The 19972-nt window shown below is 57.9% G+C and overlaps 1 protein-coding gene across 1 annotated transcript in view; it reads left to right on the plus strand.

The window, feature by feature from the left end:
• The window catches only part of Rnf213 (ring finger protein 213), a 73849-nt gene that overhangs the window by 17701 nt on the left and 36176 nt on the right, over positions 1 to 19972 (plus strand). The window contains exons 18-29 of the mRNA XM_048366903.1: positions 2269 to 2449; positions 3595 to 3768; positions 4804 to 4953; positions 7572 to 8158; positions 9064 to 9229; positions 10353 to 10570; positions 11585 to 11725; positions 11837 to 12001; positions 13368 to 14523; positions 15073 to 15266; positions 15348 to 15503; positions 15934 to 19545. Of these exons, the coding sequence (XP_048222860.1) occupies positions 2269 to 2449; positions 3595 to 3768; positions 4804 to 4953; positions 7572 to 8158; positions 9064 to 9229; positions 10353 to 10570; positions 11585 to 11725; positions 11837 to 12001; positions 13368 to 14523; positions 15073 to 15266; positions 15348 to 15503; positions 15934 to 19545 (6900 nt within the window). The remainder of the gene's footprint in view (positions 1 to 2268; positions 2450 to 3594; positions 3769 to 4803; positions 4954 to 7571; positions 8159 to 9063; positions 9230 to 10352; positions 10571 to 11584; positions 11726 to 11836; positions 12002 to 13367; positions 14524 to 15072; positions 15267 to 15347; positions 15504 to 15933; positions 19546 to 19972) is intronic.

The raw sequence follows: 19972 nt of genomic DNA on the forward strand, positions 1-19972 counted from the left end.
AGACACACATCCTCCCTAGGAATGGGCTTCGCTGTCCTCCTGAACGGACAGACAGAAGGCATTCTGCCCGGTGCCTGGCAAGGGGGGGCGCCCACCAGTGAGGTCGAGGTTACCCGCCGGCCTGAGCGCCCTGCTCACTTCCTGGGGACACCCCAGGCCCTGCCCGCCCGGGGACCCCGTCACGTTTTCGAGTGCCTGGTAACTTGACGAGGCTTTCCTCTCCTGGTGCCCTTCAGTGCTTTGTTGAGATGTGATTTATCAGCCTGCAGTCCGCCCGCTTGGCAGTGGCTTTGGATCTAGTTACCTAGCCTAATGCAGGCATCGCGCCGGTCATCTTTCGCGCGTGTCCAGCCCCTTGGAGCCAGCGCCGCGAGCCTCAGCCCCCTGAGCCCACGCCCTGACCGCCCACTCGCCGGGCTCTCAGGGTCTCCGTGGACGAGCTGGGAGCAGAGCCGCGCGGCGTGCCTCTGACTCTCACAGCCGCGCCATCCACGCTGTGTGTGCCCTGCGTAGTTCATTCCTCCCTATGGCGGGACTGATTCTTTTGCGGAAACCAGATTTTTAGACTGCGTTTGTCAACTGACAAATACCAGGGTTGTTCCTAACTGTGAGGCTTTTATATCGTCGCTGTTGTCAACATTCACGCCAGGTGTCTTTTTTTTGCCAGTCCTGGGCCTTGGACTCAGGGCCTGAGCACTGTCCCTGGCTTCTTCCCGCTCAAGGCTAGCACTCTACCACTTGAGCCACAGCACCACTTCTGGCTGTTTTCTGTATATGTGGTGCTGGGGAATCGAACCCAGGGCTTCATGCATGTGAGGTGAGCACTCTACCCCTAGGCCACATCCCCAGCCCTCATGCCAGGTTTCTATGTGAATGTTTTCATGTCTCTTGAACTTGGGGCCTTGGGCTCTCTCATGGCTTTTTCCACTCAAGGCTGGTGCTTTATCCGTTGAGCCCCACATCCATTTCCCGGCCTTGTGCTGATTAATTGGAGATGGACAGTTTTTTGGATATGTCTGCCTTCAAACCACGATCCTTAGTTCTCAGCTTCCTGAGTCGTTAGGATTACAGGTGTGAGTCACTGGCACCCAGCCTTAATTCTTTTTATGCTGCTGGGTAAGTCTTTGTTTTTTTTGTGGGTGTGCTTTTGTTTTATTTATTTCATGTGGAGCTAGGGATCTAACCCAGGGCCTGCGTGTGATTCTCACCTTAGGCAGCTTTTGCCTTTTTAGAAGTCACAAAGTAGCAAAATGTGTTTCAGTACTTACTGAAACTTTGTGCAAAACTTTGAACCTAAAGGAGAGAAGCATTTTTCCCTCCTCAATGAATAATCAGGAAGATACTTAAAGTATTTGTGGCTTTGTTGTTGTTGTTGCTTGTGGTGTTTGAACTGGGGCCTGAGCACTGTCCCTGCACTTTTTTCTCAAGGCTAGTGCTCTTCGGCTTGGAGCCACAGGGCCATTCCCAGTTTTCTCGTGGTTAATTGGAGGTGAGAGTCTCACAGACTTTCCTGCCTGGGCTGGCTTTGAACCGCAATACTTCAATCTCAGCTTCCTGGGTAGTTAGGATTACAGGCACGAGCCATCGGGGCCAGGTAATATTTGTGGCCTCTGTGGGCATTCTTTAAGAGAACTTTGGATCAGGAAGGTAAAATGGGTGAAACATTAGATGGTTTTGTCATGTTCTTTTTGGCATTTTCCGCGGCAGAGGCTCGCAGTGTCGTGAGGCTGAGTGGAGGGCCCCCTGGCCTTTGGGACTGAGCGCTTACGGGGATGGTGCACAGGAACAGAGGTGCTCTGAGAAGCGTTAACGACTGACCATTTTTGTTGCTGTTCTTCTGTTGCTCTGGGTACGGCGTCCCGAGTCCTGGCCCCGCTCGGCGAGCCCTCTGGTGCCATGCCACCTCCCAGCCTCTGTTTTTGTCTTTGAGGCGTCTAGAAATAGACGTTTGAGGCCGGGCACCAGCGGCTCACACCCGTGGTCCCCACGACGCAGGGGCTGAGACTGCAGGCTCATGTTTTGAAGGTAACTTGAGGAAAGAACAGTCCTAGGGACTCCGTCTTCAGCCATCAACCAAGCACCAGAGCTCCGGTCATGAGCAAGCAAGTCCCGTGGACTCAAAGCCCCTGAGTTCAAGTCTCTGGTCTGGAAAGACAAACAAAAAGAAAAAAGCCAAAACATGAGTTTGAAGAGCGTGTGAAGTGGCACGGAGCGGGTGGCTGGGGCTGTGTGAGCTCGCACCGCTAAGCCGCCCTCCTCCTCCTGCAGTCGCACACCAGCGTCCTCCAGGACCTCTCTTGTCACGATCTGAGGAGGTTTGGAGTCCTCGCGTCTGCCGTCATCACCAAGTCCTGGCCTAAGACTGACGGGAAGCCCACGGAGGACCCCCACGAGGTTCTGAAGCACCTGCTCACGTGGCCGGATGTAAAGCGGCTCTTCGACTTGTACGGTGTGTGGCGGGGGCGGCGGGGGCCATCGGTCCGGTGAGCCTGGAGTCCCGGCCGAGCCCCGGCCCCGGTGCTCCCGTGGGAGGGGCTGGCGCTCTGTGCAGGAAACAGCTCAGACGGGGGGGGGGGGGGGGCCGGCACGGGCCGCCTCGCACAGTACAGTGGCCAGCGCCACACCTTGAAGCAGGGGGCCTCGCTCTGGAGCTCCCAGCTGCCTTCTGAGACTGGCAGGTACGACACGAGAGGCCTTCGGTCCCCTGTGACCCTCCCAGCCCGCACTCTTGCCAGTAGGCCATATTCCCAGCCCCTTAGTGCCTTGATCAACTTGGTCGTTAAGCAAGACTGCATGAATGAAATATTACTAAGAGAAATGGGTGGCTGGGAGCATGGCCGAGTGGTAGAGCACTAGAGGTATACATGAAGCCCTGGGTTCCATTCCCCAGCACCACATATATAGAAAACAGCCAGAAGGGGCGCTGTGGCTCAGGTGGCAGAGTGCTAGCCTTGAGCAAAAAGAAGCCAGGGACAGTGCTCAGGCCCTGAGTCCAAGGCCCAGGACTGGCAAAAAAAAGAAAAAAAGAGAGAGAGAAAAATGGTCTGATGTTTAAACTAAACCTATTTGAAATCTTGCCCTCTGAATGTGTCACATTTTTCAAGAGAGTCGGGATACACAGAACAGGTGGGCTTGGTGCAGATGGCCCCCCCTTGGGTCTGGAAAGCGTCCTCAGCCCCCAAGCCTGCCTGCCTTGCTCATTCCCGGTGAGGTTAATTATGCCACTGCTGAGGGGTAAACTTCACAGGAGCTGGGTAGTAGTCTAAGAAATATATTTGGAGTACTAAAGGTCACTTGGGCTTTAAAAGCCCAAGTGCTGTGGCAGCCCTGGCCACCTGGCCATTGGAAGAATGGTGTCCCCAGCGCGGACCTTCCTAGGAGGCCAGGGGAGCAGGACAGGGGCCGCACCTGAGGCGGGAGTGGGGCCTGGGCTCGCCTGGCTCCTGCTCAGGGAGGCGGGACAGCGGGGCCTGGGGTCTGGGTAAACTGAGTCGGGAGGTCTGGGGCCTGGGGCTCGCCTGGCCACAGATCCTGCCTATGGAACGTGGGAGAGCAGCCCAGAGCCCGCCGTTTGAGCAGTGCTCTTCTCCTCAGGGACGAATGAGAAAATACTAGCCCACACCACAGAGGAGGGCCGGAGGCTGATGAACGCCGCTGAATCCGTGTTCAGAGCAGTCGTGCGTGGCCTCCAGGACGGCACTGTTGTGGTGCAGCAGCTGGAGCTGGTCCTGAAGCACAAGCAGGAGTTCCTCCACCTCTGTGACCTAAGTAAGCAGCTGGGGCTGCAGGGCTGGGCAAACCTAAACCAGCATTTGCATGCGGGTTTTGTGACTAGGTGATCTGTGTGTGTGTGTGTGTGCACGCGCACGCGTGCGCACGTGCCAGTACTGGGACTTGAAATCATGTCCTGAGTGTTGTTCTTTCGCCACTTTTGCTTAGCTGATGCTCTACTACTTGAGCCACAGCTCTTCTTCCAGCTGTTCGGTGATTAATCGGAGATAAGACCTTATTGGCTTTCCTGCCCTGGCCGGCTTTGAACTGCATAGATCCTCAGATCTCAGCCTCCTGAGTGGCGAGGATTCCAGGCGTGAGCCCCCAGTGTGTGACTGGGTGGCCTTTCTAGTACTTATATAGTCAGTAGCACTTTTTTAATTATTATTATTATTATTTTTTTTTGGCCAGTCCTGGGGCTTGGACTCAGGGCCTGAGCACTGTCCCTGGCTTCTTCCCGCTCAAGGCTAGCACTCTGCCACCTGAGCCACAGCGCCCCTTCTGGCCGTTTTCCATATATGTGGTGCTGGGGAATCAAACCGAGAGCTTCATGTGTAGGAGGCAAGCGCTCTTGCCACTAGGCCATATTCCCTAGTAGCACTTCTTACGAGTAAGTTGACAGGTAACATTTTATAATTTTCCGGAAGCTCAAGGGCCTGGCATAAAACAATGGTAAGCAGGCCTGGCACTGGTGCGTCACCTGTCATCCTAGCTACCAGGAGGCTGGGCTTAGGATCTTGGTTCAACGTCAGCCTGGACAGGGAAGTACACGACAACACTCTTATCTCCGATTACACACACACACACACACACACAGAAGTGGAGCTGTGACTTAAGTGGTAGAGTGCCATCCTTTGAGCAAAATAGCTCAATGGCAGTGCTATGGCCCCACGTTCAAGCCGCAGTACCAACGCCAAAAAAACCCACAACAAAGGCAAAGCCAGAGTGCTGGTTCCGTTTGTACTCCCGCATTCCTCGGGTGGAAAGGGGTCACCGTGGCAGATGAAGGCATAACGTCTTGTTGTTTTCCAGAGAGAGAGGACCCTTCATTCCAGGAGAGCCCGTGGGGAACGCGGGAAGTGCTGCACTGGAGACGCGCCGAGCTGCGGGCTCTGGAGCGGGAGGAGCGGTGTGTGGGCAGCCTGCTGCAGCTCTGTGAGAGGCTCAGGTCCTTCCTGCACGGTGAGGAGCCAGACACCGCCTGCGGGAGGCGACTGGAAGGAGGAAGCATTGTCACAGGGTGGCACGTGGGGGCAGGCCCTAATCCGTTGTGCTGGTACTGGGCCTTGAACGTAGGACGTAGGCACTATCTCTGAGCCTTACCACTTGAGCTACAGCTCCATTTCCAGTTCTTTTGGTATTTCATTGGAGCTCAGAGGCTTATAAACTTTCCTGCCCAGGCTGACTTGGAACTTTGATCCTCAGATCTCAACCTCCTCAGTAGCTAGGGTTACAGGTGTGAGTCAGTAGAGCATGGATTAAAGGATCATATTTACTTTTGTATGTATTTATTTATTTTGTGAGTTGCGGGGCTTGAACTCTGGGCCTTGGCATTGTCCCTGAGCTCTTCAGCTCAAGGCTGGTGCTCCACCATTTGAGCCACAGCACCACTTCCGTGCTTTTTGGTGGTTAATTGGAGATGAGAGTCTCATGGACTTTCCTGCCTGGGCTGGCTTTGAACTGCAATCCTTAGATCTCAGGCTGCTGTGTAACTAGGATTACAGGCATGAGCCACTGGCTCCTGGCTTGCTTTTATTTTGTAAATCAACTTTCATACGCATTTTCTGGGAGAACCCGCTTGACTTGTAGATTCTTCCTTTTGGTATTTGCCTTCATGTTTGCCAACGTTCCCATGATTTTTTGGGGGTCAGTGCTATCTGCTGATTTCCCATAGTGGCAATGAGGTGCCACCTCTCCTCCTAGGCCCTGCCCCCGATGCCACGCCTCATGTGGCATCTGATTGGAGGGCCCTGCCCCCGATGCCACACCTCACTGGCATCTGATTGGAGGGCCCTGCCCCCATGCCACACCTCATTGGCATCTGATTGGAGGGCCCTGCCCCCATACCACGCCTCACTGGCATCTGACTAGAGCCTTGTGCTTCTGAGAAGGTCGTTAACCCTGCTAAGGTAAAGACTGCTTTCTTGGGCTGGGGATACGGCCTAGTGGTAGAGTGCCTGCCTCATATACAGGAGGTCCTAGGTTCAATTCCTCAGCACCACATATACAGAAAATGGCCAGAAGTGGCGCTGTGGTTCAAGCGGCAGAGTGCTAGCCTTGAGCAAAAAGAAGCCAGGGACAGTGCTCAGGCCCTGAGTCCAAGGCCCAGGGCTGGCCAAAAAAAAAAAAAAAAAAAAAAAGACTGCATTCTTGAGGGAGCCACAAAGCCACTGGGATCATTTTACATTTCTTGAACCAAATGTCTGCTTTCTCAGGGGTTGCCTTACCTGTTTTCTCATTCTGTTCCTCTCTGTCTCTGTCTCTGTCTCTGTCCCCCTCTCTCTGTCTTTGGTTCTGTCCTAGGGATTGAATTGTTTCTCTGATTTTTCTGCTCAAGACTGCCACTGTACCAGTGGAACCACAACTCCGCCTCTAGCTTTGTACTGGTCAATTGGAAAAAAGTTTCATAGACTTTCCTGCCAGGGCAGGAGCCATGAAACTCAGATCTCAGCCTCCCGAGCAATCAGGATTATAGGCCTGAGCCACCAGTGCCCAGCTTTCTCCTGCTTATTGTTTTTTTTACCAGTCCTGGGGCTTGAACTCAGGGCCTGAGCACTGTCCCTGGCTTCTTTTTTGCTCAAGGCTAGCACTCTGCCACCTGAGCCACAGCGCCCCTTCTGGCCATTTTCTATATATGTGGTACTGAGGAATCGAACCCAGGGCTTCATGTATACGAGGCAAGTACTCTTGCCACTAGGCCACATTCCCAGCCCCTTCTCCTCCTTCTTTTTTGAGATATTACCTTCCTGCCCATCCCTTCACCTGGGCACAGTCTTCCCAAGCCTCCCATCTCTTGCTGGGACTGTCCTTGAACCGCAATCCCAGCAACATCAGCCTCCTAAGTAGCTACCATTGCGGGTGTGACCACGGACCCCCAGCCTTCTCCCCCACCCCCGCTGTGCTGGTGGGGGGGGATGAAACCCAGGCCCTAGGCAGGCTAAGCTCTACCTCAGAGCCCCACCCCCATCCCGTGGGGGTGCTTGAACCTCAGTTTTTTATCTTAAAGGTCTTCCACCTATGTCTGGAGATTCTTGTTCTTATGCTGAGAGGCCCAAGATGTAGATTGATTGGGAGGCTGAAGGTTTTCTGGTCAGGGCCTGTGTGGGGCTGTGGATGCCTTTATTACTTTAAAAAAAAAACACAAAAGGTTGTTTCCTGCCACCCACTCAAGTAGGAGGGGAGAATAAGCGTACCCAGTGGGGAAGACGGAGGAAAGGGTGGCCTCCGTATTCCTACTGAGAAAGGAACCCTAGGGATGGGATCAGAGTCGAACCTGGGAAAGAAAAACAAATGGGCGGGTCACTGGTGGCTCACGCCTGTAATCCCAGCCACTCCAGGAGGCTGCAGCGTGAGAGTCACGGTTCAAAACCAGCTGAGGCAGTCGTGAGGCTCTTGTCTCCAATTAAGCACGAAAAAGCTGGAGTTGGAGCTGTGACTCAAGTGGTAGAGTGCTAGCCTTGAGGAGAAAAAGCTCAAGGATAGCGCCCAGGCCCTGAGTTCAAGCACCAGGATTAGCACGTACGTCAATAAGCAATAAGTAACGCTGCCCTGGTTTGAAGCTTTCAACCCTTTCTTCAAAGTGGACTTTGGAGAGCTAGAAGCTCGACACCGGGAGGACCTCAGCCGCAAGAGACTGAATGAAGTTGTGAGCGTGACTCCGCCCTCCCGCTCCTTCTCCAAGCCCAAGACTCATTACAACCTGCAGCCCGAGATCCAGGAGATGGCCTCCCGAATGGACCTGCTGAAGGACAGCCACGTCTTCCACGTGTTGTGGGAGAGCATGGTGGAGCCGCTGAACGGCCTGGACCAGGAGCCCGAGAAGCCAGTCATTCCGCTCAGCTCCCTGCACGAGCACCTGTTCTCGCCCTGCTATGAGAGGTTCACCAAGCTCTACCGGGATCTGAAGTCCGCAGACATCACCTTCCAGGAGATCGCAGACACCTTCAAGGACTTTGTCGGTAAATATGAGGAGCTGACTGCCGACCTGCGTGTCATGTGCATGCTGGAGCCCGAGGCCCCCGAGGACTGGATTCCAGAGCGGGTCAGCCAGATCAAGGAGTACCACAGCCTGCACCAGGCCGCCAGCACCGCCAGGGTCATCTGCCAGGTCCAGAGGAACTTGGGATTGACCGGCGACTTCAGTGTCCTCTCTACTTTGTTAAGCTTTGTGAGTGCTTTGTTAGGGTCTCGTGCGGGTTGGGGGACTCACCCCAAACTCCTTGGGGGACCCAGGGGGGATTCTGCCCCAGGAAAGCCGAGAGAGCACGGGCCTTTGTTAGCTGTGCTTTAGCTTCTTCCCCTTTGTTTCTGGAGAGCGCGGCCTGTCCTTAGCCAGTTTTCTTGGGTCCGTAGGAGGATGGAGAATTCAGGGGAAAGAGGACTCTGACCTCGTTGGGTTATGAAAGCACAGAAGGGAAATGCTTTGTCAATTGTGTCTAGTTATCTCCAGAAGCAGCATGAAAATGGGGATCACATACAACATTGTACCCCAGCAGCACACCCTTGACGAAGTCACTGCCCCGGTCCTATTGTTTGCTTGTTTTGAGGAGAGGGTCTTGCTCTGTAGCCCAGGCGAGCGTCAAATTTAGGATCCTTCTGCCTCTGCCATCTGAATGCATTTCAAGCATATGCTACCTCTCCTGCTAAACCTCGTGTGTGTGTGTGTGTGTGTGTGCACGTGTGTGCACGTGTGTGCGTGCACATGTGTGGTGCCAAGACCAGCTCTCACCTGCCTTTTTCACTCACGGCTGGTTTCTACCACTTGAGCCACACTTGTGCTTCTGGCTTTTGCCAGTTCGTTGGAGGTGAGGTCTCTCCGGTGTGTCTGCCTGGGCTGGCTTCCCGATTGTGATCCTCAGACCTCAGCCTCCCGAGTAGCCAGGCTTGCGGGCCGGAGCCCCGTGCCTGGGCGGGCAGCGCAGGAGCCCCTGCTGATAGGAAGGTTGAGCGGGACTTCGCAGCGGTGCAGCTGGGGGCTGGGGAGAGAGGGCCACGGGCCGCTGGCATCGCTGCCTGGAGACTCGGGGGGCCGCCAGCACCTGTGCCGGCCCACAGCGGCGCCTCCTCTTGCAGAGCGAGGACTTTGAGACCTACCGCCGCAAGAAGCTGGCCCAGATCAGCCGGCAGCTCATCCACACCAAGAAGCTGCTGGCTGACATCGGCGCCGCGCGCCGCCGCTGCCTGGAGGAGCTGTCCCTGCAGACGGAGCTGGTCGCCTGGCTGCGGGAGGCGCTGGGAGGTACGCCAGGGGCTGCAGGGCCTCGGGTGGGTCGGGCAGGGCGCCTGGCCAGGTGCTCACCGACCCCAAAGGGCGGGAGGACGTTCGCGGCTGCCTCCGTGGAGGGCCGCACCTGCCGCGTGGACTGGGGAGTGTTTGCACGAGGACGGCATTGTACAGAAACCACTTCCTCTCCTACCCCCCCCCCACGCTCCCCATTCATAGCTGAGGGGCCTTTGCTTTAGCACCTTCCTCCGAGTGACTTGGACCAGAGGATGAGGCCCTCCGGCCACCGGTAGTTTCTGGCATCGTCACAGACGGTGTACATTTCTTCTCCAGCTAGCAGCTTGGCAATCGTACTTAGTCATGGGGATTCGCTAGAGGAGAGCGGGAGAGGCAGGGAGGGGGGAGGGGGCCAGCAGCAGTGGGGACCTGGAGGGACTGCCTCCTGCGGGCGAGGAGGCTGCGCTGGCTCCGGCCATCGTGGGAGCTTTGCTGCCTCCCCCGGGGACCCCGGGGCCCGCATGGATCTGTACTCTGTGGTGGTAACTGGCTCAAGGAGAGTGATCTTGAGTTTCTCTTTTAAATTACTTCCTGGGGCTTGAGGGTGGAGCCTAGAACTTCATCGGCAGGCACTCCGTCCCTTGTTCTGGTTATTTTTTGAGATTGGGTCCTAGCCTTTTGCGCAGACTGGCCTGGTCAGTGTTCCTTCTCCTAGTCACGTTTCTCCTAGGTAAGATGGCAGGGCTGCCCCACTGCACCGGCTTCTTACTGCTGAGGAGGGCTCTCCCGTGCCCGACCGGCCTCAAGCTCTAATTGTCCTGATCTCTGCCTCCCAAGTAGCTACGATCACAGTGTGAGCCGCTGTGCCTGGTTCTTTCTCAGGTTTTAGAGTTAATCATCAATATACAAGTTACTAGCTGAGCCTCAGCGAGCACAGTGTAGATGGAGACAAATAAGGTCCCTGCCACCGCAGCCAGGGCCTGGGGCGGACATGGCTGGGTATCTGGGGAAGGCTGGATGTCAGTGCATGCTGCCGGGTCGGGAAGCCGGCCGGGCCCTGCGTAGTCCTGGCCGTCGGCGGCTTCCGGTGGGCGGTGCCCGCGGTCGAGCAGCGCCATGCTGACCTCTCTTCTCTCACAAGACATCAACGGACTCAAGGTGTTTGTGGACCTGGCTTCCATCTCGGCCGGGGAGAACGACATTGACGTGGACCGCGTGGCCTGCTTCCATGATGCCGTGCAGGGCTACGCGTCCCTGCTGTACAAGCTGCACCCCGAGGCGGGCTTCCCCGAGTTCAGGGAGCTTCTGCAGGAGCTCTGGGAGGCGCTGGACAAAGACCCGCACCTGCCCCACAAGCTGGTGAGTGCTCCCTCCGCTTCTGGGACAGACGTCATGGACGGACGGAGCGCCGTCAGGGCCGCACACCCGGGTGTGCAAAGCTATCGGATGGGTGGATGTCTCGTGACACTGTCTTCCCCTGTGGAAACATGTTAGGGATGTACAGAGCTCCTGACAAACTGCAGCAGTCTAAGCTACAAGGCACGCACGGATGAAAGCTGGGAAGCAAACATGCTAAAGCGCGGCCAGTATTTCTCTGTGGACGGTAGTAATGACCACTTGATTCTGTGCCTGTTTGGCATTTCCCACAATTGATCTTGATTGTGTGTGTGTGTGTGTGCGCGCACATGCTTGTCCTGGGGCTGGAAGGTCAGGGCCTGGGCACTGTCCCTGAGCTTCTTTTGAACCCAGTGCCACTTGTGTCTTTTTGGTGAGTTTAATGGAGATAAAACTCTCACAGTTTTCTGCCCAGGCTGGCTTCAAGGCTCAGCTAGGGTTATAGGTGTGAGCCACCAACACCAGGCTTTTTATTATTTTTTTCTCTTCTAAATCAGGAATAAACGAACTTAACCTGAACGTTGAGGTCACCGGTGCTGGGGTCTTGGCCCGAGCCGGCCCCGCACACCGCTGGTGGGGGAAGGCAGGGGAGGTGGGGGAGGGGAGGGAGACGGCAGGCGGCGGAGCTCACGTCCAAATGGCAGCCTCCGGTGCGGCCTGGCCACAGCCCGGGAGTGCGAAAGCCCAGTCGGAACTCGGGGCTCCCAGCACCCCGCGGCATGCTAGCGGCCGCCTACTCCCCCTGCCCCGCCCCCGCGGGCGGGCAGCCGAGCAGGCATGAGCGTGACTGGACGAGAAGGGTCCTGGGGGTGGGCGGAGCCCACGGGAGGGGCAGGGGCACAGGGCAAGCCACCCCGGTCCTGGGGAAGGGTGTGTGGACGTGACGGGGTGAGGTGGGACGGGAGCAGCAGAAGGCCGTGGGGGGGATGGGGGGAGGGGGGATGGTCCTGGCTGTACTCTCCACGTTGGTCTCCACAGAGAGATTCTGCCCGGAACTTGGAGTGGCTGAAGACGGTGAAGGAAAGCCACGGCTCCGTGGAGCTCTCCTCCTTGTCTCTGGCCACTGCGATCAATAGCAGGGGAATCTATGTGATCGAGGCACCCAAAGGCGACCAGAAGGTGAGGCCTCCCGGACTCCTGGCGGCCCTGGGTGGTGCTGGCTGTCCCGCGCGGTGGGGGATGGGGGGGTTCTGCCTGGAAGCCATGGCTCAGCCCCAACCCCCTTCCCAGGTGTGCATGGATGCTGCGCTGCACCTGCTTCTCCCCGAGAGCCACGGCGCCACGGACGCCGCGCGAGACTACTCGCTGGAGGAGCTGAAGGAGCTTCTGAACAAGCTGATGCTGATGTCTGGCAAGAAGGATAACAAGCACGTGGAAATGGAGACGTTTTCCGAGGTGAGGGCGCCGCTCTGTGCGGTGCCCGGCTGGGGCCGGCGTGGCCCCAGGCCGCACCACGCTCGCCCCCCACGGTGTTGGGCAAGAGGAGGATTGGCAGTTGATGGGCAGCTGGCTGTGCTCACCAGCAGGCTCAGCGGAGCGTGCCGGTGCTGGTTCTGCATGGCACAGCTGCGGACAGGCCCCCCCAAGTCCCGGGCAGCCCCAAGGGCAGGGTTCCTCCTGACCCGATTCGGGAAGATCCAGGGGGCCTCAGAAAGGGCAAAGGTGGTGAACTGCTTCACTTACACTAATGAGAATCCAGATACCTGGTGGGCTCCAGTAGCTCACACCTATAATCCTAGCTAGTCAGGAAGCAGAGATGCAAGGATTAAAGTTCAAAGCCAGCCTGGATAGGAAAGTATGTGAGCCTCTCATCTGCAAAAAGCTGGAAGTGGAGCTGTGGCTCAAGAGGCAGAGCAAAAAATCTGAATTCAAGCTCCAGTACTGGCAGGCACACACACACACACACACACACACACACACACGCACACACACTCCCGTGGATATATGCACAAACACACAAAGAATATCAAGTGCAAAGTTCACATGAGCTTTAAAGGAAACCTCATACAGTGTGTGTGTGTGTGTGTGTGTGTGTGTGTATGTATGGTACATAGGTGTATACCAGTTCCAAGGTTTAAATTTACCTGGGTGTTTTATGCACAAGGCTGGTCCTCTACCACATGAGCCCCAGTTCCATCCGTTGGTGGTTATTTGGAGGTAAGGGTCTCATAGAAGCCAGGTGCTGGTGGCTCAAGCCTGTATTCCTACTCAGGATGCTAAGATCTGCGGAACGTGGTTCAAAGCCAGCCCAGTCAGGAAAGTCCATGAGACTCTTATCTGCAATTAACCACCAGAAAAATGGAACTGGCTCAAAGTAGTAGAGTACCAGCTTTGAGTGAAAAAAGCTCTAGGCCCTGAGTACAAGCCCCATGACTGAGCAAAAAGAAGAAGAAGGAGAAAGTCATGGATTTTCCTGTCGAGACCGGCTTCAGACCTGATCCTTAGATCTCAGCCTCCTGACTAGCTAGGATTCCAGGTGTGAGCTACAGTTGACCTTCTTTATCTTGTACCTTTTTACTGCCTGAGAAAGGAAGCCTTGTGCTGAGGCTGATCATATATATGGGGGAGGAACAATTATCAGAATGATGTGCATGTTTGTGTGGTAAGTACCACATGCACAACGAGCCAATGGAAGGAAAAGAATCATCCTGGGAGTACCAAGCTGTGTCTAGAATAACAGGTCCCCGCCTAGCACCTCCCGGCACTGGAGCCCTGCCCTGTCCTCCTGCCACCAGCCTCATGCTCGCTTTCTTGCTCACAGGTGTTCTGCAGCGTTCAGCGGCTTTGCCAGGCTTTCATCAACCTGTACTCCGCTGGAAACATGCTCTTCAGGACCTGGACGGTAGAGATCTACTGCAGCCCCAGGCAGGGCACCTCCATCCGCATGGACTTCGGCCTGGAGCAGGTGGGCCAGCTGTCAGAGAGTGGGGACGTCATCGAGTGCCTTGAAGCCCTCTGCAGGCAGATGGAGCACTTCCTGGACCGCTGGATGATGGAGGTGACCCAGAAGCGAGCAGAACACTTTTACCTCAATTTCTACACGGCAGAGCAACTGGTCTACCTGAGCACCGAGCTCAGGAAGGGGAACCCCAGCACCGAGGCCCTGACCATGCTGTCCTTCATCAAAGACAGCTGCACAGCCAGCGATGTCCTCCAGGCCACGGAGGCGAGCATTAGCACGGCTGCCAGAGACCTCGAGGCGAAAGTGAGGATGAGCCTTCATCTCCTCCTCTCCTGCACGTCCTGCCTGGTGCCCAGGCTGAGGATCATCATGGACAAGTCCCTAGTGTGCATCAGTGCCTTCCTGCCTGGGTGCTTGGACCTGGAGGCCCTCGGCCACTGTCTGGCTCAGCTGGCCAGGCAGGCTGGGCCTCCCGTCCATCGCTCCCTCCCCAGGGGCCTGTGTGTGGGCCAGCCCAACCTGGTCCTGTGTGGCTACTCAGAGGTGCTGCCTGCTGCCCTGGCCCTCTACATGCATGACCCACGCCAGCCCCTGCCCACCTTTGATGAGGTGCTGGTGTGCACCCCACAGACCGAGTTCGAGGAGGTGGCCCTGCTCCTGCGCCGCTGCCTCACCCCAGGCTCCGGGGGCCGCAAGGTCTACAGCCTGCTGTTTGCCGACCAGCTCAGCTACGAGGTGGGCTGCCGGGCCGAGGCGCTCTTCCAGAGCCTGTGCTCACGCCCCCACCGCCACGAGTACCAGCTGGTCATGGTGTGCGACAGCACGCGGGAGCACTGCTACCTCCCCTCCGCCTTCAGCCGGCACAAGGTCCTCCTCATCCCTCAGGCTCCACTCAAGGACATCCAGGCCTACCTGAAGCATCATTTCCAGGTCCCGGAGCAGACCCCGTCAGCAGCGGCAGCGTTCAAAGACGGGCTGTGTGTGGGGCTGGTGACCTCGGAGAGGGCGGGTGTCGGTAAGGGGGGCCCTGGAGGGGAGGGGTCCCTGCCATCCAGACACGGTCAGGCCGTGGGCATACAGATGACACCTGCTGCAGGTGGGGAAAATGAGTCTCAGGGAGGAGGCCGTGACTCCCCGGTAGTTAGAAATCAGTGTGTCTGCCAGAACCTGATCCTTTTGTATTCCTTGCCCATGCTGGGGTTTGAATGCAGGGCCTGGGCACTGTCCCAGAAGCTCTTGTGTGTGTTCACTTGAGCCACGGTGCCGCTTCCAGCTTTTTCTGAGTGGTTGATTGGAGATACGAGTCTCAGGGACACTCCTGCTGACCTGTCCTACTCCTGCTCTGGGTGCTCTCGCCCCACACGGCACCCTTTGCTTTCGCGCGTCTCGTTGTGCGCGGATGGTGGGCTGTGGTAGCTGGGAAAGGGGGGGCTCGCCAGGGTCACTGGGGAACGCATCGTGTTTTGCGTCTTCTCTACTCTGCCATGGGGCTGCATCTCTCCGCGACCTTTGGCTCTTGCCCGGCTCCCCACCCAGCCCTAATGTCTATGTCTTAATGATGCAGGGAAGTCCCTCTATGTGCAGAGGTTGCATGGGAAACTGAGAAAGCAGTTAAAGCATCAAAACGTGCCTTTAAAAACCATTCGGCTGACGGAGCCTCGGGTGGATGAGAACTACGTCCTCGGCTCCCTCCTGCCTTTCCTGGACAAGAGATATCAGCAGATACCCGTGATATTCCACCTGGACGTGACCAGCTCCGTGCGTGCCCCTCCCTGTGGGCGGGGCTTCTCGCCATCCGGGTTTGTGCTCACTTGCGCCCTCCCCTGTGCCTTTCTTTAGGTGCAGACTGGGATTTGGGTGTTTCTTTTCAAACTCCTCATTTTGCAATACCTCATGGACGTGAGGGGGAAGATGTGGCTCCGGAACCCACGCCACTTATACCTCGTGGAAATCTCGGAGAGGAGCTCAGAGCGGCCAGTGCAGCCCTCTAAGCTGGTAAGCAGGGAGTCTGCCTCCTGGCGGGGCTGCGTCTCCAGCCCCTCTGGCCGGGAATGAAACCTTGTCTTTCCACAACTGTTGCCTTAAGGAAGCAGCTGACTCCAGAAAAAGAGCCGTAGTCTCCAAACTCAGTTGGTTTGTTTCATTTGTTTTGTTTGTGCCAGTCCTGGGGCTTGGACTTTTGCAGCTGGGCTCTATCCCTGAGCTTTTGTGCTCAAAGCTAGTAGTCTACCGCTTGAGCCACAGCGCCACTTCTGGCTTTTCGGTCGTTAAGTGGAGGTAAGAAAAGCTTCAGGGACTTTTCCTTCCCAAGATGGCTTTGAACCACAATCCTCAGATCTCAGCCTCCTGGGTAGCTGGGATTACAGGTGTGAGCACTGGCACCCAGCTTAGTTATAACTGTTCTTTCCATGTTTCTCCTTTGCAGAATTCACGTCTCCCTCCCTTCAGGTTTCTTGACGTCTTCCCCAAAGTCACCTGCCGACCTCCCAAGGAAGTGATCAACCTGGAGCTGACTCCCGGGGAGAGGCTCGGGGAGCCGGGGATGGATCCGACGGCGTTCCGAAGTGAGGCTTTCCAGAGACCTTTCCAGTACTTGAAACGCTTCCATCGAAAAGAAAACCTAGACAGCTTTGAGTACCGGAAGGGCTCCGTGGAAGGCACCCCGGGGGAGTGCCTCCAACACCTCCTCATCTACTGTGGGGTGGTGAACCCGTCCTGGTCCGAGCTGCAGAACTTCACTCGTTTCCTGAACTGTCAGCTGGGAGACTGTGAGAACTCGCTCTTCTGCAAACTAGATTTTGTGGGGGACACGCTGAGGGGCTTCAAAAACTTTGTGGTTACCTTCATGATCTGCATGGCGAGAGATTTTGCCACCCCCACTCTTCACACCTCCGACCAGAGCCCCGGCAGTCACCTGGTCACCATGGACGGGGTAACGGAAGAAGACCTAGCGCCCTTCTCTCTCCGCAAGAGGTGGGAGTCAGAGCCCCACCCGTATGTCTTCTTCAATGGCGACCGCATGACCATGACCTTCATTGGCTTCCACCTCCAGCCCAAGAAGAACGGCTTTGTGGACGCCATCAATCACCGCAGCGGGCAGGTGATCAAGAGCAACGTCATGACCACAGAGCTGTACCAGGGGCTCTTGCTTCAGAGGGTCCCCTTCAATGTCGACTTCGATCGCCTGCCCAGACATGAGAAACTGGAGCGCCTCTGCCTGGCCCTGGGCATCCCGTGGGCCACCGACCCCGATGAGACCTATGAGCTCACCACCGACAACATGCTGAAGATCCTGGCCATCGAGATGCGCTTCCGGTGTGGCATCCCCGTGATCGTCATGGGAGAAACCGGCTGCGGGAAGACCAGGCTCATTCGGTTCCTCAGCGACCTGAGACGCGGCGGGGTCCCTGCGGACACGTTGCAGTTAGTGAAGGTCCACGGGGGAACAACCGCAGCCACGGTCTACTCCAGAGTCCAGGAGGCGCAGGAGCTCGCCATCGAGAACAGGGATCGACACCAGCTGGACACCATCTTGTTCTTTGATGAGGCCAACACGACAGAAGCCATTAGCTGCATCAAGGAAGTGCTGTGCGACCAGACGGTGGGGGGGGACCCCTTGGAGAGGGATTCCGGCCTGCAGATCATCGCTGCCTGCAACCCTTACCGGAAGCACTCCGAGGAGGCGATCAGCCGCCTGGAGTCGGCCGGCTTGGGCTACCGGGTCAGGGCCGAGGAGACCGCCGAAAGGCTGGGCTCCATCCCCCTGAGGCAGCTGGTCTACCGGGTGCACGCCCTGCCGCCGAGCCTCATTCCCCTGGTGTGGGACTTCGGGCAGCTGAACGCCGCGGCGGAGAAGCTGTACATCCGGCAGATCGTCCAGAGGCTGGTGGGCCGTGTGGAGGTGGACGAGCCCCACGCCCACGTGATCGCACGCGTGCTGGCCGCCTCTCAGGCCTTCATGCGGAAGAGGGAGAACGAGTGTGGTTTCGTGAGCCTGCGGGACGTGGAGCGCTGCGTGAAGGTTTTCAGGTGGTTTCACCACCACAGCGCGATGCTCTTAGCAGAGCTGAACGCCTTTCTCTGCCAGTCCGAAGTCAGCGGGGACGACTTCGACAGAAACCCCGTGCTCTGGTCTCTGGTCATGGCCATTGGCGTATGCTACCACGCCTCGTTGGAAGACAAGGCGTCCTACCGGAGAGCCGTCTGTCCCTGCTTCCCGGAGCCGTACAACGACAGCACGGTCATCCTGGAGGAGATCACTCGCACGCAGGACCTTTTTCTGAACGGGGTACCCCTCAGGAAAACCATCGCCAAGAACCTGGCCCTGAAGGAGAATGTCTTCATGATGATCGTCTGCATTGAGCTCCGGATCCCACTCTTCCTCGTGGGGAAGCCGGGCAGCTCCAAGTCTCTCGCCAAGACCATCGTGGCAGACGCCATGCAGGGCCAGGCCGCCCACTCCAGCCTGTTCCGCAGGCTGAAGCAGGTCCACCTGGTGTCCTTCCAGTGCAGCCCCCACTCCACCCCCCAGGGCATCATCGGCACCTTCAGGCAGTGTGCCCGCTTCCAGCAGGGCAAGGACCTGCAGCGCTACGTCTCGGTGGTGGTGCTGGACGAGGTGGGGCTGGCGGAGGACTCCCCCCGGATGCCCCTGAAGACGCTGCACCCCCTGCTGGAGGACGGCTGCATCGAAGACGACCCGTCCCCCCACAAGAAAGTCGGCTTCATTGGCATTTCCAACTGGGCCCTGGACCCTGCCAAGATGAACCGTGGGATCTTCGTGTCCCGGGGTCGTCCCAACGAGCAGGAGCTCCTGGAAAGCGCCAGGGGCATCTGCTCTTCCGACGCCATGGTTCAGCGCAGAGTCGAGGTGTACTTCGTGCCCTTCGCCAGGGCCTACGAAGCGGTGTGCCGGAGACAGGACAAGGAGTTCTTCGGGCTCCGCGACTACTACAGCCTCATCAAGATGGTCTTCGCCTGGGCCAGGGCCTCCGACCGCAAGCCTGCCCCGCAGGGCATCGCCCACGCCGTCCTTCGCAACTTCAGCGGCAAAGACGACATCCCGGCCCTGGACATTTTCATGGCCAGCCTCCCCGAGGCCAGGTACGCCGACAGAGTCAGCACTCTGGAGCTGATCCGGCAGAACGTGTACGGGGCCCCGGGGAGCGCGCCCGGCGAGGGCCCGGAGGAGGCCGAGTGCCGCTACCTCCTCGTGCTCACCAAGAACTACGCGGCCCTGCCCGTCCTGCAGCAGATGCTGGCTGGGGAGGCCCGGCCGCCCGAGATCATCTTTGGCTCCAGCTTTCCCCAGGACCAGGAGTACACCCAGATCTGCAGGAACATCAACCGGGTGAAGATCTGCATGGAGACGGGCCGCACCGTGGTGCTGCTCAACCTGCAGAACCTGTACGAGAGCCTGTACGACGCGCTCAACCAGTACTACGTCTACCTCGGGGGCCAGAAGTATGTGGACCTGGGCCTGGGCACGCACCGCGTCAAGTGCCGCGTCCACGCCGACTTCCGGCTGGTCGTCATCGAGGAGAAGGACGTGGTGTACACGCAGTTCCCGGTGCCGCTCATCAACCGGCTGGAGAAGCACTACCTGGACGTCCAGACCGTGCTGGAGGGCTGGCAGAAGGACGTCGTGCGTGAGCTGGCCGCCTGGGCGCGGGACTTCGCGGAGGTGAGGAGCCAGCAGTTCACGGCCAGGCACGGGTACCGCGCCGAGGACGTCTTTGTCGGCTACCACTCGGACGCCTGCGGCTCCGTGGTGCTACAGGCCACGGAGCGGCAGCGCCCCGGGGACCTGGCCGCCGAGGAGCTGCACGACCGGGTGCTGGAGGCCGCCAAGCTGGTGCTGCTGGACTGCGCCACGCCGGACGCCGTGGTGCGCCTGGGCGCCTGCGCGCTGGACGCCCACACCGCCCAGCGGCTGGCGGCGAGCTACTACCACGCGCAGCAGCACGACTCCTTCGCGGACTTCCTGCAGGCTCACCTGCGCACCGCACGCCCGGGGCCCCGCGCCGCCCTCACCGAGGTGACTGCCCCCGCGCCCCCCGCGCCCCGGGGTCAGGATCCGGGGAGACTTTTTGGTTCCTCTGCACAAGGAAGATCAGTGTAGCCACGTTTCAAGCCCCCGCTGAGCAGAGCTGGGTGCTGATCGCAGTACTGGGTACAGCACTCAGGCTCCTAGAGGAGGTGCCGCTGCTGGGTGCAGGGTGCAGGGTGCTGAGGGAGTGGACGCATGGGCTTGTGTGGCAGCGCGTGAGCCTTGAGTGAGAAAGCTCAGGGTAGTGCCCAGAACCCGAGTTCGAGGCCCAGGATTGGACTGGCACAAAGGAAAACCCAGTGAGATGTAGACCGATAGGGCTATTGTTAACTGCACGGCCGGACGGCAGACAGTGGGGCCCGGAGTGCCCCTGGTCTCCCCGAGCTCGCTGGGTGCTTTCTTCCCGGCCGAGCCG

The sequence above is a fragment of the Perognathus longimembris genome, chromosome 17, assembly GCF_023159225.1.
Source record: "Perognathus longimembris pacificus isolate PPM17 chromosome 17, ASM2315922v1, whole genome shotgun sequence".
NCBI lineage: Eukaryota > Metazoa > Chordata > Mammalia > Rodentia > Heteromyidae > Perognathus > Perognathus longimembris.